A 23892-nucleotide genomic window follows, 5' to 3' on the forward strand; every position below is an offset into this window, starting at 1 on the left:
GGATTGGAAATTATATTTTCATTCTGATTTTGCTAAGGTCTGATACAAGGAGGAAATGTGATTTGTTTAAAAATGAACGTAACAACTTACAGCACATTTCTGCACTTCTGCAGAAAGAGAGAAAGAGAAAGAGACATTTGAGGGTTCATTCATATGTCTAGCTAGGTATGGTGTGAGGTATAGTTAAAAATATTGTTTCTGAAGAACAATAGCCTCTATTGTCTCAATCCTCCCACACCAGTTCACTGTGAATCAGTCTCTGCCTGTCTTTTCTCATTCTGTGTTAAAAATAATGTTTTCCAAATTCTGTTGGTGTTTTGCATTCTGCCTTTGTATCATTCTGGCAAATGACCAGATTGCTTTCTTCAGAAGGGACCTTTCATCAGTTCACTACAAGTTTTACAAATACACTTCCTTTGTTTAACCAGGTGAAATTAACATGAATTCTTCCAGTTTCTATTTTTTATCCAAGGGACAGGAAGAACCCTAAAACTCTGGTGTTTTTTCCCCCACCTGGTGAATGGGTCAGATGGAAAGTACTAAGGATAAGGGGATGTGAATGGAAGGGAGTCCATGTAAAAAATCTTTCAGTGGAAGCCACTTGTTTTCAGAGACCTGCCCATAGCAAAGAAGAATAAGTATTATCTTCCCTTGCCCTGGTGAAAAGGGTAAGGATGCAGTGAGTCAATCAGTCAGGAATTGTGCTAACTACTGCCTGACAGGACATCTGGTCAGCCTCGTAGCCAAAACTGAAGAATGGGTTACAGTTTCTTCCTTTTCAACCAGAACAGAAGACAAGTGGCTCTTCTCCGGTAGAATGAAGGTGCTAGGCTTAGCCTATTCTTATAATGCGTTTCCCGCATATAAATCTTCTTTCTGTTGTAATTACACAAACAAACAAACAAACAAACAAATAAACTAGAATTATAATCATTGTTCAGGCTAGATTCCTACCCTCGGGAACTTTCAAATACTCACATAGAATGCTTCAACCTCTAACAGCAAGTTCTTTAGTTGACATTATGTCTGATCTGAGTTTGTCAGGAGTTTTTTCAGAGTAGCTGGTCATTTGCTCACAATGGAGGTCCCAGTTGTGGTCCTTTCACATGTAAATATGATATACAACCACTATTTTGTATCTTAAACAGGCCCTGGCAAAGGTTTACATTTTGAGTGTCTGGAGAAAGGAAGCAATAAATTAGCCTTTAACAGTGTGCCCTTTTTTATTGATTGATTGATTGATTACATGCCAAGATATTTTTGACTTCTAATGATCACATAGACAGAAGATAGATGACCACTCAGACATAAAGCATTGGTTACTTCATAATAAGGTAGAAACTTATATTAAAAAGCTCCTAGCGCTGACCAATCCTTGTTGAGGTCCAGTTAATTTCACAGAATGCTCATTCGAAAACCTGTAAGATATATAAGAGGATCAGAGGCTTTTTGCCCATTCAGAAGTTTTCATATTGTATGTGAAATAAATGAAGACATAACTTTTATTATATTTTTTTGGTTGAAGAATAAATGAACTTTAAAAAAAAACTTTATAGAACTTACTCCTTAATCGGAAAAAGAAACAAAAGAAAATATTGAGCTTGTGTTTATTGTAAAATTAGTGTGGAATATTGAGAACTATGATTACCATAAACAATAATAATTTAATTACAATCCTTTTTGCACTAAGTGATGCATAAAATTCTTTTACCTAGCAAGCTGTTAGCAAATATGAATGTATGTAGTAAGAGAGAGAGAGAGATACAAGCATACACAGAATGGTATGTTTCTTCTTTCTGCTAAAACTTACTTGGTTTAATCATGAAGTTATTACCCGAACATCTGGTTTATTTCACTAGTTGTTCTGCATGCTGACCTTATATATTTTAAATTGTGTTTATGAGATTACTCATCTCATTTTTGATCCAAGAAAAAACAAGCAAAACCTTTATGAATTCTTCTTCCCATCTTTTTGACCTTCACATAATCAGCTTGTTTGAATAATAACTTGTCATATGACAGCTTCATTACAGATGGTTTGGGAAGAATTGGGTAGACCAGAATAAAGGATAACTGGTTCCTTTGGAATTGGTGAGGAGAAGAATAGTATAGCAAATAGGTAGTAGGTACAATAAAAAAATCATAGTTGTCAGCCTTGCAAGGTAGTCCAGACAAAAACACACCCAGAAGTACTACCTTTACTTTAGGGTAAAGTTATAGTAACAGGATCTTGCAAATCTCAAAGTACATTTCTGTATTTACAGTAAAAAAAAAAAACCTAGAGAGGGTCCCTTCTGAGATGTTTGCCACAGTAATCCCATCTGTGGGCTAATTCTGCCTTTTATTTGCCCATTGCCTTGGCTGCGGCTTCCCCCCTTGTCTCATAGGTCATTACCAGATATCATTATATAGTAGATGAGCCAGTCCGCCCTTCTCCAGAACGTATCAACCATTAATGTATAAATTGCTTTTGGGAAAGTCAGATGCACTCTTGCTGGATGATGAGAAGGGCAAGGAAGTAAAAAAAAGTATATTTTTGATTTATTGATTATAAAAGGCTCAAGATCATACCGGTGTCCCCAGAGAAGAAATGGAAACAATAAGAGAAATACTGAAAATAAATAAAATGACATAAGGAGTCATAGGTTACTACAAAGAAGAAGGAGTCAAGCTAATTCTCTAAAGTACCTGAAGGCAGGACAAGAAGCAATGGATGGAAATTAAAGAGAGAAGCAACCTAGAACTAAGGAGAAATTTCTGACAGTCAAAACAATTAACCAGTGGAATAACCTGCCTCCAGAAGTTGTGAATGCTCCATCACTGGAATTTTTAAGAAGAGACTGGACAGCCGTTTATCTGAAATGGTATAGGGTTTCCTGCCTGAGCAGGGGGTTGGACTAGAAGACCTCCAAGGTCCCTTCCAGCTCTATTCTATTTTATGTTACCTCAATAATTGTTCCAGATGATCAGTGGAAAAAATATATTGAGGGGCTCTTAGATCTTTCTATATACCAACATATTTGCAGTCTCACAGAAGAAAAACTTTCGCATGCTGATTACTCACCCCGTTCTCTCTATTCCACTCTAATTATTTATTCAGTAAATTAAGTAAACCAGGACTTATCTCTCAGTGTTTCACATTGACTGCACTGCTTACTTTGACATTTCACTCAGGGAGTGAACTAGAGAACATTATGTCTGCTGAGATCCTCTGCACAGAGTGCAGAATCTTTTTTCCAAGAATAGTGATTCTTTGAATAAAACCCATGAACATAACATTATCAAATTAATAGTTTGATACTAGTTGCAATAGAGACCTGAGCAGAATTATATATGGACGTCAGAGCAATTTTTAGCAGAGCAACAGAGAAAATAAAGTTGATAGAGAAAGCGTGTCAGAAGTGAGCAACTGAACATCTGCAAAATCCACAGCCGCTAGTCCCCATGGATTCTAAGTCAGGGTGTCATGATTAGATTCAATGGGTGCTCGGCTAATTTAAAACATCTAGGACAGTGTTTCTCAATCTTGGCAATTTTAAGATGCATGGGCTTCGACTGGCTGGCTGGGGAATTCTGGGAGTGGAAGACCACATTTCTTTTTTTTTTTTTTTTTTTTTAATTTTTATTCATTAATACAATTAAAACAACAATGGACAAACATGACATTCCAGAGTGAATTTTTCTATCAGTTCCTATCATAGTACAAAAATTTTATAATTTTATAATTTTTTGTTCTTAACCTCTATATAAACCTCATCTTTTATACAATACAATTATATATACAATTATATGTACAGTTATGTATATCTTTTAGTTCTACCATTAGTTTGAAGTCCGAGCAGTTCTTAATTCATACCAGCGGTAAAATTTGCCCCAGATTTCGAAGTATTCGTGTTCCGTTTTGTCTTTCATAATCATTGTAAGCCTGTCCATCTCAGCACATATTAAAATTTTATGCAGGATCTCTTCTTCCGTTGGGGTTTCCTTGTTCCTCCAATTTTGAGCAAAAACCAGCCTGGAGGCCGTTAAAATGTGTAGCATTAAATAAAATACGCCTTTGTCATGTTTTTGCGTAGTTAAACCTAATAGAAAGAGTTCTGGTTTTGGTTCTACCGCTTGCTCTAATATTTCTTCCAACCAAATTTTAATCCTGTTCCAAAAATCACGAGCTCGCGTGCATTCCCACCACATATGATAGTAAGTTCCACTTTTCAAATTGCATTTCCAACATTTAGGGGAGACATTGGTATACATTTTAGACAATCTTGTGGGTGGGAGATGCCATCTATAAAACATTTTGTAAAGGTTCTCTTTGTAAGAGGTGGCCAAAGTAAGCTTCTTGTTTCTTGCCCATAGTTCTTGCCATATATGCAGATCAAAATTAAGACCAAAATCCTTACTCCAATTCAACATAGTCACTTTTACTTGTTCCTCGTACGTTGCCTGATCTAGCAAATAATAGTATAGTTTTTTAATCATTTTATCCTCCGACCCCAAAATTATTTTATCCAATTCTATTGGTTCTAATTTAATACCTAACTCTTTTTTGTCTTTCCGATATCTTGCCTGCAGTTGCAGGTATGCCCACCATTCTAATTCTATCCCTTCATCGTGGATGGTTTTCCTGGATTTCAATTCCCCTCTTTCATCTAAAATATTTTTATATGTTATGATCTTGTCTAATTGAGTAAATTTTGGGTGTACATATATTTCTAACGGTGAGATCCAACTAGGTACTTGGGTATAATTTGGTTGCCAAATTTTTGTCCATACATCAATAAGAGCTTGCCTAATATAGTGACTTCGAAAATATTTATGTACTTTATATTTATGATCCCATAATATGGCATGCCATCCTATTTGTAGGTCATGGCCCTCCAGACACAATAGTCTCCTATTTTTTAGTAATATCCAATCTCTTACCCATACTAATGCTGCGGCCTGGTAATATTTCTCCAAGTCTGGAAGACCAAATCCCCCCCTTTCCTTTGAGTCCTGTAGTAATTTTAATTTAATCCTTGCTCTTTTTCCTTGCCAGATGAATTTACACATCATTTTGTTCAAATTTTGAAAAAATTTCTTGTCTAATTTTATAGGTATACATTGGAACAAAAATAAAATTTTTGGCAACACATTCATTTTAATCACCGCGATTCTGCCCGTAAGAGAGAGCTGTAGGTTAGTCCAAATATCAAAGTCTTTTTGAATCTGTTCTATTAACTTATCATAGTTATCCCTTTTAAGCGTAGCGCATTTGGCAGTCAGTTGTATCCCTAAATGTCTAATTTTATTTGTAATTTGAACACCAATTCTATCAACCAATTCACTTTTCTGTATTTTAGTCATATTTTTGACAAGCATTTTAGTTTTTTCTTTATTTATTTTTAAACCTGCTATTTCCCCGTATCTATTCAATGTTTCCATCAGCCTAATCCCTGATTGTAGTGGTTCTTCAATAATAAAAACTAAATCATCTGCAAAGGCTTGTATTTTAAATGTCTCTTTCTTGATTTCTAGACCTTGGATCTGTTCATCTTGCCGGATTGCTCTAGTTAATACCTCGAGAGATAATATAAATAACAATGGTGATAGTGGGCAGCCTTGCCTTGTGCCTTTTTGCATTTGGAAACTCTCAGTCAGTTCTCCATTGATTATTACTTTGGCCACCTGCTTAGAGTAAACTGATTTAAACATATTTAAGAAATTTTCCCCAAAGTCCATATACAATAATTGATTAAACATAAAATCCCATTTTACATTGTCGAATGCTTTTTGGGCATCAAGAAAAATTAAACACATTTGCTTTTCATTATGTACTTCATAATATTCCAATATGTCCAAAACAGTCCTAATATTGTTTCTTATATATCTTTTAGATAGAAAGCCGTTTTGATCAATATGTATAAAATCCACTAAGAACCTTTCCAATCTTTGTGCCATTATTGCCATGAAGATTTTGTAATCTGAATTCAAAAGAGAAATGGGTCTATAGTTCTTAATTTGTGTCAGGTTGGTGTTTTCTTTAGGAATCAACGTGAGGAAGGCTTCTTCCCATGAAGCTGGTATTTTAGCTTGGGTTAAAACCTCGTTAAATAAGTCCAACAGCATTGGGCTTAAAGATTCTTGTGCAATTTTATACATTTCTGCAGGTATACCATCTGGTCCAGGTGTTTTATTATTTTTCTGTTTCTTAATTGCAACCGAGAGCTCTAAATGTGTTATCTCTTTATTTAGGAGAGTTTTAAATTCTTCTGGCACCTTGGGTAAATCGACTAGTTGTAAATACTGTACTATGTCATGGTTATTTCTCTTTTCGTCGTCCTTATATAAATTCTTGTAAAACTCATATGCCACTAGCTTTTTTCCTTCGTTCTGGCACACCATATCACCTTTGGCGTTATAAAGGTTGGTAACTCTCTGCTTATTATTGTGTTTTTTGATTTTATAAGCCAACCATCTCCCTGGTTTATTAGCATTTTCAAAGAAATTTTGTTTAGTACGTTTTATCTGCTGTCCTAGATCTTCCTTCGTAATAATATCCATCTTATGTTTAATTAAATCAATCTGTTGTTTCAAATCACATCTTTGTGGTTCATTTTGCAGGTTATCCTCAACTTTACGTAGTTCTTCTTCCAGTTGTCTTTGGCGTTGTGTTTTGATTTTGTGTTGCCTAGCCATATAAGAAATTACAACGCCTCTCATGTAGGCTTTGGTTGTATCCCATAAATTTTGGCAGTTTGTATCCTCCTTTTTGTTTGACTTAAAAAACAGATCCAATTGTTCTTCTAATTTTGATTTGAATTCTTTATGATTTAAGATTGCCCTTTTTAGAGTCCATCTCCTCGTGTTTTTTTGCCCCTTCCATTTAATTCTAATCGGATTGTGATCAGCCCAGGTATTTGTATCAATCATAATCTCCTCTACTTCTAAATTTAAGTCAGCTGACATCCACACCATATCAATTCTGGACCAAGATTGATGACGTCCAGAATAAAAAGTAAACTGTTTTTTCCCAGGATTCCTTTCTCTCCAAATATCCTGTATATTAAACTCATCTACCATTTTAAAGAAAATATCAGATATTGTTCCTCTAATTCTTTTTCTATTCTTTCCACATTTATAATCTAGATTATTATCCACAATTGCATTATAGTCACCCATTATACAAATGCTATCATGTTCCAATTGGCTAATAATGTTGTAGAGTTTTTTATAGAAATGTTTTTGCCCCTCATTCGGGGCATAAATTCCAACCAAAAGAATTTTGGTTTTATTCAAAATTACTTCCACAATTAGAATTCTGCCATCTTCGTCCTTATAAATTTGCTTAGCCACAATTTCTTGTTTAATATATACTACCACACCTCCTTTCTTATATTGCGAAAGTGCTGCGAACATATTCCCCAATTTGGGACAATTTAATAAGTATTGATGTTGTTTTTTAATGTGGACTTCTTGTAACATTATTATATCTAAATTCATCTTATTGAGCCTATTGAAAAACTTCTTCCTTTTTGTTGGAGAGTTGAGGCCATTAACGTTGATAGATATAGATTCAACACATTTCTTCCCCTCCTTATCTATGTTTAGATCTAGTTACTATTGCTGGTCTAGACTCTTGAGTTTGTAAATCCTTCCCTCTTTCCACTGTTGATCTTATCGGTCTAGCCTCTTTAATTTCCTTAAACCTACTCTCCTCCTGCTTTTCTTCATTTTTCCCTTCATCAGTGTCCTCTCGAAGCTCAACTCTTTTACCTCTAGCTTCAATGGCTTGCACCAGTGTCTCTCCTTCCTCTCTTGCTTCTCTTTCAACTAAATCTTCCTTACTACCAAAGTTTTCCCTGTAGAATTCCTCTGCTTTTTCTATTGAGTCTAGGCGAAACTTTTTCTCCTGCCATGTTACCAGAATTCCTTCCGGAGTTAGCCATCTAAAATTGATATTTTTCCTTATCAGTTTGGAAGTTATGTATTGGTAAGGCCTTCGCAGGTCTCTCACTCTTTTGGGCACTTGTTTAAGTACAATCAGCTGTTTACCTCGATATTCCAGTGTATCATCTCTGAATCTGAAAAGAATTTCATCCCTAACTGATTTCTTAATAAACCTAATGTGCACTTCTCTGGGAAGATTGTGTCGTCTTGCGTAATTTGTGTGTATTCTATAGGTTTCATCTATCTCATTGGCCATCTCCTCTCTTGTAGACCCCAACGCTCCTGCTAGAATATCTGACATTATTACTGGGAGATCTTCACCTTTCATCTCTCCTACATTTTGAAACCGTAGATAATGTGCAGCCTTCTCAAGTTCCAAAGAAATAACTGTGGTTTCTAATTCTTTATTGGCTTGAACTAGCCTTTCATTCATTTCATCCACTCTCTGCTCTTCTTTATCAATCCTTTCCTCCATTTCTACTAGTTTTTGTTCATTTTTCATAAGTTGGTGGTGGAAGGATTCAAATTTCCCATCCATAGATTTAATTTTATCTTTAAGTTCACCTGTATCATTCCTTATTTCACCTATTTCTTTTTTCAGATCTTCATGGTTTTTACACATTAACTCTTGCATTGATTGCAGCATTTGTTGCAAGTCTTTAAGTGGGTTTGCCCTATCTTTTTGAGCCATTTCTTCTAGTGATCTTTGCCTAACAGAACCTGGTTCCAGCAATGTAGTTTGAAGTGTCTGCTTTCTCCCTATTCCAGCCCTTGTAAGATTTGGAGTGCTAGACATTTTTTTCAATTTTCCAAACCAACCTCCCCACTTATTTACAATTGTTAAAATGTTTTCCAGAGTATCAAAGTTGTTACTAAGAATCAAGAAGTTCTTAACATTACAAGGAAAGGGCAAATTTGCTACACAGTCTCTTTCCCTAGTAGTTTTCCCCTTCCCACTCTTACAGCAATTCTCGATTTAACCAGCAGGTGTCACTCTAATATTGTCTCTGGTATTAAACTTGTCTATTCATTCCAAAATGTCTACCTCCGTTTTTTTCCTTCCAGACGATCTCTCTTGTGCCTTAGAGTAGCTAGCCTTCCAGGGCTAAATTTCAGTCTCTGGAGTAAGGGAAGAAGGAGGACGCCCCCTTTCTCTTCTCTACAAATCCAGCCAACGTAGCAAGTAAGCAGGCAAGCCTTTTTAGCCAAACCTTCCTTTTCGCCGCTTTTCCAGGAGTGAGGGAAATCCCTCCTCCCCTCTTGTAGGCTACTAAAGTCGGTAAGTTTCAAGTGAAATCCTCCAGTACGATCTCACACCGGATCCCTTCTAGCCAGAATCTCTGCTCAGATGAATTTGACTGGAACTGTCATGTCACCGTCCAGCTTTTCCACCGCTAAGCTTCGGCCAGCTGACTGCTGTCATTTCTTCACTGCCGCCATTGTCGGCCGTTTCCCCTTCTCCGCTTGACTTGTCAAAGCTTCTCCTGGGTTCGTGGCTCCTGGCTGCCGCCTGAATCCACTCCCCAGGGCGCCTTGTTGTTCCCAGTCCCCCTCCAGGGAACTAGGGATCACAAAGGATCTGTCAAACAGTCGGGAACGGGGTTAGATGCTTCAGAGAATCATCCAACACACCCGTTCTTCCTGGCAGCTGGCCCCGCCCCCCGAAGACCACATTTCTTGAAGTGGTTAAGAATGAGAAACACTCATCTAGGGAATGGGGCAGGATCTGGATTAAGTGAGATAGAAAATCTGGCTGTGACAAGCAGGAAAAGCTTCACCTACTCAAAAGTCATGACTTAGTCCTCCTTGTTTAAATGACAGTCATTTTCATTAAGGGCAGAAATACTCAACTTGAAACTGCAAGAATGCATGCAGTCTATAGTACTGTTGGACGGATCCATTGCAGTCCTTCCAGATGTTGCTACAAACAGTAGTCCTTTGTTGTTGTTAGTTGCGAAGTCGCGACCCCATGAACAACGTTCCTCCAGTAGCTCTTACAGGAATAGAAAAGGAAAATTACAAAATTTGGCATTAATTGTTTGAACTGTATTCATTGCAATCTTAATACAGATTTTGAATTAGAAATAATTTAATTTTTTTTATGTAGTGCTTGGATCCCTTGCACCTTTGTCCTGAAAGAGACCCTAGTTTGTTATTATGACCCTTGAACTTTTCAAAAGTGGAGTAGAGCCCTGGTTTAGGACTCAGCATGAAGCCTCTCTCGATCTCTCTTTATGAAAATTGCTGTGTGCACTAAAGTCCTTGATAGTCTTAATCGTTGCTGCAATGCTACATAAAAGCACATTGCAAGTTGCATTTGTAATTTAGACCCAACAAAATGGTACCTCTACAATGTTGTTCTGGACAGTGAACTCCATGTTCCTTTCTCAGCTTTTCTGTAAATGTCAGAGCGAAGATTCCAAAGTACCATAGTCTGAATAAGAACAAGCAAAGATCTGGTGAAAAATGATCCAATATAAAATCTGTTTATTGCTCGCTATAGAAATTGCCCTTAGCTCTGACCTTTTGCAGCTGAAATGTCAGAATAAACAATATGAATGCTTTTCCAGTGTTGCAGGCTGGTAGGTGGGCAGCAAGGTCCTTCTCTGAAAAGGGGTGGAAAGAAGAGCATTAAAGTCAGCAAGCCCTCTCCCCCCATTACACCAGCAGCCAAAATATATCACTGCTCTGGTAGCATGGGTTGCTTGATTTCCTACTATTTAACATTATCTTAATGCTAAAGATAATCCGTTTTCTCAGTCTTTTTTGTTTTGTTTTGTTTTCTTACCAGAATTACTTTTTTTTTGTTACTCTATTGATCTGGTTTCTTTTTTCCTTTTTTAGATGATCCATGTTGTGAGAAAGGATGTATTATTATGCGGGTCATTTCCTCCTTTTTTGTTTTTAGTAAATCTATAATGGAACAATAAATGTAACAGAAAATGAGGTGGGTAGAAAAAGGAGCCAGGCCAAAAAAAAAAAAAAAGGGGGGGGGGTTAAAGCTTAGAAGTTGGTTAAGGAGATTGAGAGTCTTGATTTTCACAGATATACTGCAGCCATAAAAAAAGCTTTTTTTTTTTCAGATGTACTGCAGCCATAAAAAAAGCTGGAATTATGTTATTTTAAGTTAGAAAAGCCACCACATTACAGAACTCTTGATGGCTGGGTTTAGTAAGAGGACTTTCTCCTTCTCCCGTCAGTATATCCACAGAAAAAGCCTCAAGTTGGTGCAATTACTTGTATTTTTTTTTTTATATTACTATTCCCTAGTGGAAAGTTTCATAGCCTCAATGACATGAACTTATGGCTTCATCTGACTGGCTGTATTGGAAAAGTGTCTGAAGCCAACATATCTAAGAAAAATAATCCCGAAAGAATCCATTGAGAATTTGAAGTTGAGTTGGCAGGAACTTTTGGTTCACAGTGATATTCACAGGCACATTTCAATAAGATCCTCGTTGTAGAGAGATTCCTTACATCATTTCTTGAGAATGGATTACCAACTCTCCTGTTAACTCTTCTCAGTCATAAAAGACTCATCTTCAACACAGGTTTTTCCTATAGCAAGCTTCCTTAACCTAGTTATCTTCCAGACAGCCAGGGTAGCTGAAGAATTATAGCAATTAAGGTCTATAATGTGAGATTGCTTCCCTATAGCATCAGTTCATTTGTTCATCTGTATTAATCAAGGTTTGAGAAATAGAATGTAGGTGTGAACTGATCCTTTGAACTCTGGACAATCAATGAACAACAAGAAAACAGTTACATAGTGATTTACAAAGTCTTCAGATTAAAGTAGCAGAGCTTTTTTTGAATATATGCTAGCCAAAGAGCAACAGGACAAGTAATGTCTCTTCCACAATATTCTGGGTAGCAAGTACAGTAGCTCAACTTTTGAACTACACACAATGGTGACCTATGTGTTTGTGAAGATATCTCTAGTAGAGTGCATTGCTGTGAAGGGCTTGTGGAAAGTCATCTCCTTCTTCTATGCAGAAGTCAATTATTCTAATTTGCACATTGCTGTAAAATTTCTCAACAGATCATGGTATTGACAGCTGTGTACAAGGACAAAAATATGGCTAAACCCAAGTTTTTTGTTTTACCCATTGAAATGAAAATATTCCTTGATTGCTGGAAGAAGATTTTGCTAGCAGAGCTTGGTATTAGCCCTAGACTTTCTTCACTCAGCCAACTGAATTGTCTGATTATTTGTTTGTTTGTTTGTTTGCCATCCATCTTACCACAGGGCAACTCTATACATGTGCAGTAAAATCTGCACTCTTGAATTAGATGTCTTCCATCATATAGGCCTGCTTGTTTAGGAATTTATAAAATTGCCTAGATAAAATTGGGGAGAAATATAGAAGTGTACCGTATGTGTCCTACTTCAGCATAAAATGACAAGTGTTATTAATTAAACCTAGACAGAAGTAACTTTTTCTGGGGAGAAGGCTATTGAATTTATAGCATAATATACATATTATATATCAGTGATGGTGAACCTTTTAGAAACCGAGTGCCCAAAAACTGGTCGCGCCTCCACTCCACCCCCTGCCCCACCCTTGCCCCATCCCCCTGCCCTGCCCCACCTGCCCGCAAGGCCACTCACCACCTCCAGGACCCGCTGCAGATCGCCCAGGCAGCCCAGCAGCGCTATGGAGGTCACGCTCTCTATCCACGCCCTGCAGCATCAACTGTGCATAATGGGGTGTGAGGGCAGAATCTTGTCTATGCTGCCTGGCTGCCATGTCCTTGACTGTGCTGCTCTGTGTGGGCCACGCTCAGGGGTGACTCTCCTTCAGGGGGGCTGCTGGAGAGGAGGGGGTCACGGGGGGAGGCTGGGGCTCTGAGTGCCGCCTCTGGCACCCATGCCATAGGTTCGTCACCGCTGTTATATATATTACATATCTATGGATAAAATGTGGATCACAGGAACTGAAACACCAATTCAGTCTTAGCTAATGTTAAAAGAATTAAGCAAGGATAAATGTATATTTAGGAGATTCATCAGTACTGTGGTCTAGACTGAAAAGTAAAAAAATATCCTAAGAAGTTAGTGGCAAACCACTTATACTTTGTTGTCCAGAAAACTGCATGGCTCTGTCCAGGTAGTCATCATCAGTATAAAGCAAGACTTGAAGAAATCATCATCTTTACAGTTCTGTACAATTAAGGAACTGGTAACATTAACCTTCCAATAGAGTCTTGTCCTCTGTCTGATATCTAGAGGACTTCAAAGTACCATGCTTTCTTGCAAGAAACAAAGTAAGCTATCTGTTGCTTTTGCTGCACAAACCACTCTCTTCATGGACTCTTTTCTTGCTATATCTTTATCTCATTCATCATCCAATCAAGAAAGAATATTATCTTTGCCCACTTTCTCTGTCTTCTTGGATCTTCCAATTTCACATCTATGCCCCCAGAATGTCCTCTATTGCGTATTATTCTTTTAAAAGCCAGTGCTTTAGGGCATCCACAGAGAGGTCAGAAAAATCAGAACTCAAAGGGATCCTGCAAAGATCCATGCCCAAACAATAAGCAAATATCCAATACTTCTGAAACAAATTGTAAGTAGGATTTAACTCTCAAATAATAACTCACTGGATTGCCTTTCAGCATTTATTAGAAGAATATATCAAACAAAAATTATGTATTCATTAAAACTTACTTTCTCTATTTATTTTGGAAGCTTGTAGACTATAGAGTTGAATTCAGTAAATGGTGGGTGACTGAATTCAAGACCATCAAGTTTCCTTCCCAAGGAACAGTTTTTGACTTTTATATTGATTCGGAAACAAAAAAAATTGAACCTTGGTCCAAGCTGATCCCCAAATTCGAATTTGATCGAGAAATACCATTACAGGTGAGTAATACATTTATGTGTGTATGTGAGACAAAGAATGTTAGAGGCACAAACATAGTCAGAAAAGAATATGTGAGAAATCAGTCTCCAAATTAATTATTTTATTTGTAAGTTATTTTTGAACCCCGTCTTTACGCTGAGAAGCATCGTTGTCTATTTTTGAACACATACTAATAAGTTGCTAGGATTTAGGGATCTGAATTTTATCATAAGAGAGAGACAGAGTGTACCTGAAAGAAAACCTTGAACTTAGCGTGGTATGTGATTTTATTAATTTTTATGTATGTACTTTTTTGTCTAATTGTATTAAAATGTGATTGTAATCACAGGTTCTGACTTATTCTAGTGGAAACATGCAATAGGGGCCAAATTTGGCAAGAAAACAACAATTGCTCCATTGTCATCATTATTAGTACCAGAAATAGGTATGTCATTCTTTCTAGGAATGCTATTTCAAAGAAAACCCACTATATTCCAGTTTTTAAAAACATCCTCCTCGTCCTCTTCCTCCTCTGCTTGTACCGGTACTCATTTTTGGCACAAAGAAATATAATGATAATAATGAAGCAGTTGCTGTTTACTTGCCAAATTTGGCCCTATTTGCATGTGTTTTCATTAGATTTGGTTTTTGGAAGGTTGGATTGTTCACTAGGAATCATCAGGATAGCTTTACCCTCCTTCTATGTGACATTGGTGTTATTATTAATCAAATTTATCATGTATTAATATTTATAACATATTTATTTAAATGTATAATTATAGTGTGAGTGCATGCCTTAAACTAGAAAAATATGGGAGGCCTGCTGCCTTTTTTCCATACCAATTTCCTAAGCTACAGAAAACACTGGGCAAGGATGGTGTTATACATCTTCAGTGCTCCATGCAGCAGCATCTGCTTCTTTCTGGAGCAATGATATCTTGAACTGTTGTTTTTCTGCTTGAAGATCTTCAGTTGCTACAGGTTAATGCTGACTCTCAAGTTGGTGACAGGAGAAGAATAATGCTGGCATGATTTAGGGAGGCAAAAAAGCAAACCAGCCCAGTCTGAGACTTTTTGCAATTTTGGCCTGCTTGACAGCGAGGGAGAGGTTTTGTAATTTGGCCAGTTTTAGCTGAAAAGTCTTTACAGGCATCATAGTCTGATTCCACTCTCCATTTCCATTTGTGTCTTGATGGTAATAATAAGAATGCAACTGCAGTGATCCCATCTCCAGTCATTTTCTGGAGGATCACTGTGAATTTTGGAAGCAGAAAATAGAAAACAAATTCTGTTAGATGCAGCCATTACATAATATTTTGTTGAAAATTACCATTATTGTGAGAGAAGGTCTACAGCAGTGGTTACCACATCTGGGTAAATTACCCAAAATTGGATAAAAGTGTTTTTTCTTTGGGTAATGAAATACAAATCCATTACTTTTTAAGTAGAGACTGGACAGCCATTTGTCTGAAATGGTGTAGGGTTTCCTGCCTGAGCACTAGATGACCTCCAAGATCCCTTCCAACTCTATTATTATTATTGTTGTTGTTGTTGTTGTTATTATTATTATTATTACTAGCTGTATCTGGCCACGTTGCTGTGGCTCAGTCTGGTTAAATGGAAAAGAAAGAAAAGAGAAAGCGCATGTAGCGTGTGTTGCTTTTATGTCCAACAGATGGCACTGTTTTAAAAAAGCATGTTTTTACCTGTCACAGATGTGACATCTATATAATATAGGTATATAAAAACACCTTGTGTCAAAATTTGAAAGCAATCAGTGAAGATTTAAGATTTTCAACAAATGAACATTTACATTTTTATTTATATAGATGATGATGATGATGGTGTCACAACAGGAACCTTTAAATAAAGACTTTTCATAAATAGTTTGGGGTATGAAAGAAACAGGTTGGGAAATACTGGTCTAGGCTAAGGGACACTGTATACTTTCTCTTGAGTTAGAGGAAGCATCACTTGCACAATTTAATTGGTAAATCAAAAATTTAAAAATGTAAAAAGGCTTGGCCGTGCCAGTCAAATAAAAAGAATACTAAGTAGAAGAAATCTATTGCTAAATTGATAGAAACAGCCTGTATGTTCCTTACCCTAATTCTGAACTTGCTATCTAGTGGCATCATATCACTGGACCTCAGAGCCTGATTCTTAGGTCAGTCTTTGGAGAATGACAGAAAAGATGTCAAATAAGACACTGCACATATAAAAGTAGTCCTTGACTTATGAGTGTTTGTTTAACCACAGTTCAAAGGTATGATAGCCTTGAAAAAAGCGACTTGTCTGTCCTTGGAGTTACGACCATTGTACCACCTGCTAGATCACATGATTGAAATTCAAGCGCTTAGCAACCAGCTTACATTTAAGATAGTTGCAGTGTCTGGTGCTCATGTGATCGTGATTTGTGATCTTCCCAGCCAGCTTCTGACAAGCAAAGTCAATCGGGGAAGCCAGATTCATTTAACAACCATATGATTCACTTAGCAGCTGCATAATTGGTTTAATGACTGCAGTAAAATTGGTTGTAAAATTGGACCTGGTCACATGATTATTTGCATAATGACTGCACTGCTTAGCGGCAGAAATTCCAGACCCATTTGTGGTTCTAATACAGGACTACCTGTATTCCGCACTTTGAGTATGACTGAATCTATTTAAATATAAGGGGAGTATAAGAACAATTGCTCATGGGATATTGTCATGCAATGCCACTTACTGAGCAGCCCTGCCTTACCTCTCTGCCTGGAGATGTTCTGAGTCTCCTAATAAATGCCTCTCATATCCCTTTCAGGCCTGTCTAGTACATACCAATGAAACTATCCGGCTGCGCTATTTTATGGATCATCTCTTGGAGAGACACAGACCTGTCATGCTGGTGGGAAATGCAGGCACGGGAAAGTCTGTGATTGTCGGCGATAAGTTGTCCGTCCTGGATTCCGAGCAGTACCTGGTGAAGAATGTTCCTTTTAATTACTACACTACCTCTGCCATGTTGCAAGGTAAACTGCTAGTTGAAGTGGGGGAGAACGGGACAAATTTGCCAAGGCAATTATTTAGATAGGAAAGAAATGTGCTAAGAGGTGTTGAATGTGGCAGGCCAAACCAAAAGACATCAAAAGAAAAAATTAAGAATCCAAGGTGATATAAAAATCATCACTGGTATAGATCCTACTTTAAAAGAATTACAAAACCCATAAAATAGAACTTAATTATTTAAACTCGTAGGAAAATGGAGTCCGTTATTTAATTGCCAAACATAGGACCCTAATTCAGATAATACATTACCACAGAAGATACAAATTCATAAATTGTGGGCGCTTGTAGCACTACAAGTAAATTTCTATGGCTTGCTACAATACTTTGTAGGTGCTGATCTTGGAAAAAAATACATGCTAACCTTGTAGCTAAACCAAATATAGGACTTCTGGTTAATAATTTGTCCAATACAGTATTAACCTTGTGAACTCTAAAGCTTCTTCCTTCCATTATATTCAAGATGGACAGTAATTAATATTTATATGTTACTTATATGTAAGGGTGTAGGTCTATACATGTGTGGTATATAGTATGTTTAAATGTGTGTTATGGATGTGTACACTTTGAGAGTAAGCAACTAAATTTCACTTTAATGTGTGTCATTGTGCCCACAGTAAAAAATGATAATAAAGGCTACCTACCTACCTACCTACCCCACCCATCATCTATCTATCTATCTATCTATCTATCTATCTATCTATCTATCTATCTATCTATCTATCTATCCAGTGGTGGGATTCAGATATGTGAACAACTGGTTCTCTGTGTGGATGCTGCTTCCGGAAGTCCATTCTGGGCCTGGCAAACAAAAAATTAGCTACTGGTTCTGCTGAAGTGGGGCGAACTGGCTGAATCCCACCACTCTGTCTGTCTGTCTGTCTGTCTGTCTGTCTGTCTATCTATCTATCTACCGTAAATGCCGGCGTATAAGATGACTTCCGCGAGCGCTGAAATCGGTGCCAAAGACGGGGGTCGTCTTATACGCCAGAAATACTGGTAGTTTCCGGCGTATAAGACAACGTTCTAGGAATGCGGCCTGGCTATAAAGACGGGGGTCGTCTTATACGCCGGGTCGCCTAATATGCCGTCATATACGGTATCTATCTATCTAATTAATTCTGTCAGCTAACAACTGGCTTTGTTTTGCAACTCTGTTTCACAGTAAATGTTTTATTTGATTAAACTGTGTTTAATGCCACACTATGGTGCAACTATCATAAATATGAGTCAGTTGCCAAACATCTGAATTTTAATCACATGACCATGCAGATGCTGCAGCAGTTGTACGTATGAAAAATGGTCATAAGTCACTTTTTCAGTGTTGCTGTAACTTCGAATGTCACTAAACAAACTGTTGTAAGTTGAGGATTATCTGTATATGAAAAGGCTTCAGTGTTTTATCCTTAAGCTAATGAACTTCATGCAGCACGTGTGACATTTGGGTTTTGAGACTCTTGCACTGCTCTCTGAGTCTGAAAAAAGCTTAAATTGCAACAAACTAAAATTATAGCTCTTAAAATAAGTTTTAATGTGGCAAAGAATTATCTGGGCCATTTAGACCATCATGGCCTAAACAAGAAAGGGCAAAGATAAATATTTTTTTCAATTTGGTTTTGATAGTGGAGCAGATAATAGTTTTAGCTTTCTGAAATATGCCTTTCATCTTGCTAAGGTCACTAGTACTGTAGATGCATTTTCTCTGTACTGATGTTATAAAGTTGAACTTCTTCCAAGAAAATATGGTTCTATTAGTGCTTCATCTGATTTATCAGTATTCAGAGTATTGTCTTCAGTAGTAGCTCAGTAGACCTCTTGGCTGAACCAGCCAGTTTCTTAATGTGTTTGAAGGACTTCTCCATGTTGTTTAATATCCAAGCACAGGTCATGTCAGTTCGATCCACTTTGCTGTGATTTTGCTTTAAATTTGAAAATCTGTTGTTATCTATTTCAGTGCCAGGCTTAAAGTGTTCATCCTTTGAACAAAGGATTTCTCCTGGAAAAATGGGGAAACATCCTTATAATCTTTTCTGTGGCAATCATTTTATCAATATAGTGTTCAAAATGAACATATTTATGAGGCTTTTATCTATAATTGAAATTGCTTTAATATTTGAGCATCAGCAATTCAAAATTTATGCAGCAGCAGAAGAAGAAAGAGTTCCACGTAGAATTGTTTTGCAAAGGAGAATGCTGCAGGCAAATTGTCAGTTCCTACAGTTTCTGCCATTCCTTAATCATCCCAGCTACAATCTGGTTACAGTTGAATAAATGTCATAGATTAACCTTACTTGAATTGATGCCCTCCAGATAGATTGTATTTCTGTAATTCCATCCAGCATTTTCATGTTGAAGTCTGTCATTGTGAGGATTGTAAAGAGAGGTCTGTAACACAGAGAGTGATCTTTGTTGTTTATCTAGAAAATTGGGGCCTGTAGGAATAAATACAGGTATGCCATTTTACTGTTCAGTTTCTGAACTAAATGCTTCATTTAGACTTTTGCTCAGGTTGGTAATTTATTTTGTAATGCTGTCCTATTTTGAAGCCTTTTTTTGCCTCTTGCATCTCCCACAATTTGTACATAATCTATATAAGCCACTATTTTGAGACATTTCACAACACATAGTGTCCATTGATCCACATGTTTTCTATGTAGACATTAGATTTAAATGTTGTGCATGACGAACCAGAAAAGACACTTTCATCCTAACACAATTAATAGTGCCCTGACAAAACATATTTAAGAAAACAAAATCAGTTTGGAGAATAGAATTTGTATGGCAATCTTAACACGCAAGGCGGTGCTTTTAGTAATCTTTTGGTGTGTATCTTCTATGTTTTAAGTCCCACTTTTACAGTTTAAATTCTTACAGTGCATAATATAATCAGAAATTTTTGTGATTGCTTTAATTATCATGAGCTATCAAGTTGGTGTCATGTTTAGTAACAACCTAGATACTGTCTCTGGGATGAAATTTGGTTATTGTAGAAATTTGGTTCCTAATACACTAAGTATAGGAATAAACAATAGCCCAGAGCAGTACATTATGTAGTGCTTGTTAAATGAAGAAAAACCTGACCAGAGATGACTTTATGTGCTTGCAGGAGTGTATGAATTTGTACTACCTTGTACATGCTCAATTACCAAACAATTAAAAAATCATATTTAGCAATATCAAGTCCTTATCTCATTTTTAAAAAGTTAGCTATAGTTAGCATTAGGGTTATTTGCAAACGTCGTTTAGTCCAAACTGGCACTGAAAGGTTATTCTCTGACTTCCATGCACCAGTTAAAGGTTAACCAGGACCCACAAACACAAATATGATCAATTCTTTATGCAGCAATTTTTCATTTCCATCCTCAATGACTGCTAATAAGGCAAATCCAAAATGTCTTGTATTAAATAGGAGATAATCTGTACAATTTAATGTAAACCAGCTTTTGTAATTTAATATAAATTATGAATGGTTTGGAGTTAACTTCAAAATTAATATGCTTCAATAATAAAAATAGGTCACTCAAACTATTTTTGTAAGACCACCCTTTGCAATATCTAATATGGAAGTTTTTATGATTTTTTTCACGTTAACAAATTGAATGAATGAATTTCTGTATTTGTGCTATTTTATGTCTACCTATAATGAAGCCTGTTTGGCTTCATTAATATATTCATGAGCCAGTTTTGCAAATCTTTTACAGTCCTGATTAATGAAAAAAAATGGGCATTTATATCCATTGCTTCTAAGATAGCATCACAGTACTATTCATGTTTCTTTCCATGACTTTGGAACCTCTCCATCTAGCAGTATATAATTAAAAGGCAAAAGAGAATATTGAACTGAATGAAATATAATAAAGTAACTAATAACATTTCCCCTGTAACTATCAACCCTCAGAATTATACAAGATTTTACATCCTATATGGCTTCCATACATTAATTTGAACTAATAAGGCTTCCAAAGAATCATTATACTCTTGAATAATATTTAATTTATTTAAATATTTTCTAATTTTGAATTCCTCATTACGGTCCAATTTTTATATATATAAAACTATCTATCTATCTATCTATCTATCTATCTATCTATCTATCTATCTATCTATCTATCTATCTATCTATCTATCTACCTACCTACCTACCTACCTACCTACCTACCTATTTATCTATCTATCAAACTATCTATCTATCTATATATAAAACTATATATCTAAAACTTACATTGATTTTGTTAGCTTTGTAAATCAATCTGCTCTTAGAAAATGTAGTAGATAGATTCTTATTTTTTAATTTTTTTGTTTTTCAGTATTTTGAGTTTTTATTTCACAAGTCACAACATTTTTGCTTGCCATTTTGGAAATTCAGATACATTTCTTATATTTTTAAACTTGGAAAGGTTTTTGTTAGCTCCTATAAATCTTATTATTAATAGTTGACTTTTGTTTAATATTTGAACCAGAAATTTCATATTTTTTAAGTATTCCTTTCTAAACTGTACTGTCTTCACTTGTAAACAATCCTCTTATAAATGCTTTCATTCAGTCATAGACCAGTGCATTCAATTATGTTTTGTTTAAATTAAGAGTGAGAAATAGAGAGAGAGAGGGAGGAAGGGAGGGAGGGAGAGAGAGAGAGAGAGAGAGAGAGAGAGAGAGAGAGAGAGAGAGAGAGAGAGAGTGTAAGCCATATCTTCAAGAGTCAAATGCACGAATGCTGGATGGAAATAAAGCCATTGGGGGTAGCCCAATGTAAAAAAGAGCATAGTGGCTTAGGAATAGAAATTGTATTTTTCCTAGATTTGGTATTGTCCTTCAGCTTTCTATGTCAGCACTGTCTGCATCCACTGAATTTGGGGTTCAATGATTAAAATTCTGTTCAACCCACTGGACTGTAGCTGAGAAAGTCTCTCTTACTTTTGTGTTTTAAAAAACGTCCTTGTTTGACCTTTCTTATAAGCAGCAGTGAAAGATGCTTGTTATATCGTACAAGGATCCGTGCTGGATCTCTACATTTAAGTGACTTGGGTATTATGCCCATACAAGCAAGTGTGAATGGACAGATGCAAATAACTAAGTATTGGGAAAGGCAAAAAGGGAGGGTGGTTTGTGTGACATTCAGGAGTTTTTACAGAATGTTTATATTATCCATCATGGTTATGATGCTCAGCAGACTACAATTAACTGCCAAACATAAGGTAAGTCAGGGAAAATCCTGCAAAAGGCCACTGGGACTTCTTGCAAAGTTTCTTCATGTATCAAATTTATCCGTGGAGAATTCCATAGCCCATCAGCCTCTAGGAAACACAGCAGATGCTTAATAACTCTAAATACAGTGACTGTTTATTCCAGTCTAATTGGGATCTATGTATCTGTGCTAGACATGTGGCTTAGGATATTATTGTGAGGCGCATTCTCAAATTAAAACACTGCTTTCACGAACATGTCATTTAATCTCTCAGTAATTGCATTTCAATTTGATGTATCTCTTCTACACTTGTTAAGACTCTAAAAGGGTTGTTTTCTATGTTAATTAAGCTCTAATTAAATGCTTATTTGAAAACCGTATCTCACTTCCAGAAATTTCAAAATTGTCATGGTGCTAGGTTGTTGAAAGGGGAAAATTCTGCAGAAACAGAGGTGTCAGCTTTCACCCAGTGTTTTAAATTCTTTTATGCCCCAAGCTGTCAAAACCTGAGAAATCGGATACGTTGCATGGATGCTAAATGCAAAGCAAAAAGTACTTTAATAATCTATAAATATATAATCAGTACAGTGAAAAGCAAATTATAAATCTTTTTTAATTGTTTGCCTACATCATGAAATTCATTGTAAAGTACAAGATGCAGATATTTTAAAATATTTTATTCTTGCAGGATTGTTTCTAGCTGCAGTGTTTTACTAAAGTATAACAGAAAATACAGTTTTCAGTTCCGTCTCCTCTTACTTGGAAATGGGACTCCTTACTTCTGAATAAATGTGTATAGGATTGTACTTTAAAAATCTTTGCTATTTTATGTATGTGAGGTTTATCAGACAGCATGGTATCACATCTCACCCCCAAGATAACCAAAGGAGAGAGGAACCATCATTACAAAAAACGCGTGTCTCTCTACCATATATTAATAACGTCTCAGAAGCAACAGCCAGATTGCTGGCCCTCTATGGGATAGAAATGGCTCACAGACCCAATCAAACATTACGGTCCAAAGTCATGCGCCCTAAGGACCCACTTCCTGCCATAGATAAATCAGCAGTAGTTTATAAAATCAATTGCAAGAACTGCGATGGCAATTATGTGGGTGAAACAGCTAAGCGTTTAAGAACTTGCCTACATGAGCATAAGCTAGCCATAAGAAGGGGCGAACAGCATTCTCAGTTATGGATGCATATGGCACAACATGGCCACCAATTTGACTTTGTGAATGCACGCATTATGTCTGAGGATGCCACTAAAGGAGGCCGGCTACTGAAAGAGGCTTGGTACTCTAACAAAGACTTAATCAACCTTCACATTGACTTACATCCAGCGCAACAAGCATTGAGGAAATGGGATTCCAACTACCATTCTAACCATCATAAGCTGTCTGACCAATACTTACATGGTTGCAATCGTGACGAAGTACCTGACCTCCACCCTGAACAGGTACATGGAATCTTGGCTAACCCCCGATGCATCAAGAACACCTCCGTAATACCTGACCAATGCCAACGTCATTTTGACGAACAACTGGAGAGTCTGCCATTGTCAAGCATACATAATCACTCACCGATGGAGGACCCACGTCTTCCCCAAAATCACCCCGATGGACCCCCACCCTTGAAGCATGATGACAGCAACGGAGAGTTTGGGAGATCCAGCAAGAGGATTTTGCTATCCAACGCTGTGGAGGACGGGGATGAGGATCGCGCGATGAAAAAAGGGGGGAGGAGAAGAACAAGAGAACGGTACGGACGCCCGTGCACGCTGCGAAAGGGAGGGAGACAGTGCTTCATCCGGACTCCCCGCAGACAAAGAGCATTTTCACCAACAGCTTAGCCCCCCCCGGAATGAGTATTCGGAAACCATTTTGAG

At 36.8% G+C, this 23892-nt stretch overlaps 1 protein-coding gene across 4 annotated transcripts in view; it reads left to right on the forward strand.

Annotated features, from left to right (window-relative positions):
- Positions 1 to 23892, forward strand: part of DNAH9 (dynein axonemal heavy chain 9) — a 232556-nt gene that overhangs the window by 80092 nt on the left and 128572 nt on the right. For 3 of the 4 annotated variants that reach the window (XM_039359504.1, XM_039359501.1, XM_039359503.1), the window contains 2 exons: positions 13622 to 13795; positions 16579 to 16786. In XM_039359504.1, the coding sequence (XP_039215438.1) occupies positions 13622 to 13795; positions 16579 to 16786 (382 nt within the window). The remainder of the gene's footprint in view (positions 1 to 13621; positions 13796 to 16578; positions 16787 to 23892) is intronic. The other variant, XM_039359502.1, reaches the window with a different exon arrangement.

The sequence above is a fragment of the Crotalus tigris genome, unplaced genomic scaffold (assembly GCF_016545835.1).
Source record: "Crotalus tigris isolate CLP2741 ecotype Arizona unplaced genomic scaffold, ASM1654583v1 scf7180000019078.1875890, whole genome shotgun sequence".
NCBI classification, from domain to species: Eukaryota; Metazoa; Chordata; class Lepidosauria; order Squamata; family Viperidae; genus Crotalus; species Crotalus tigris.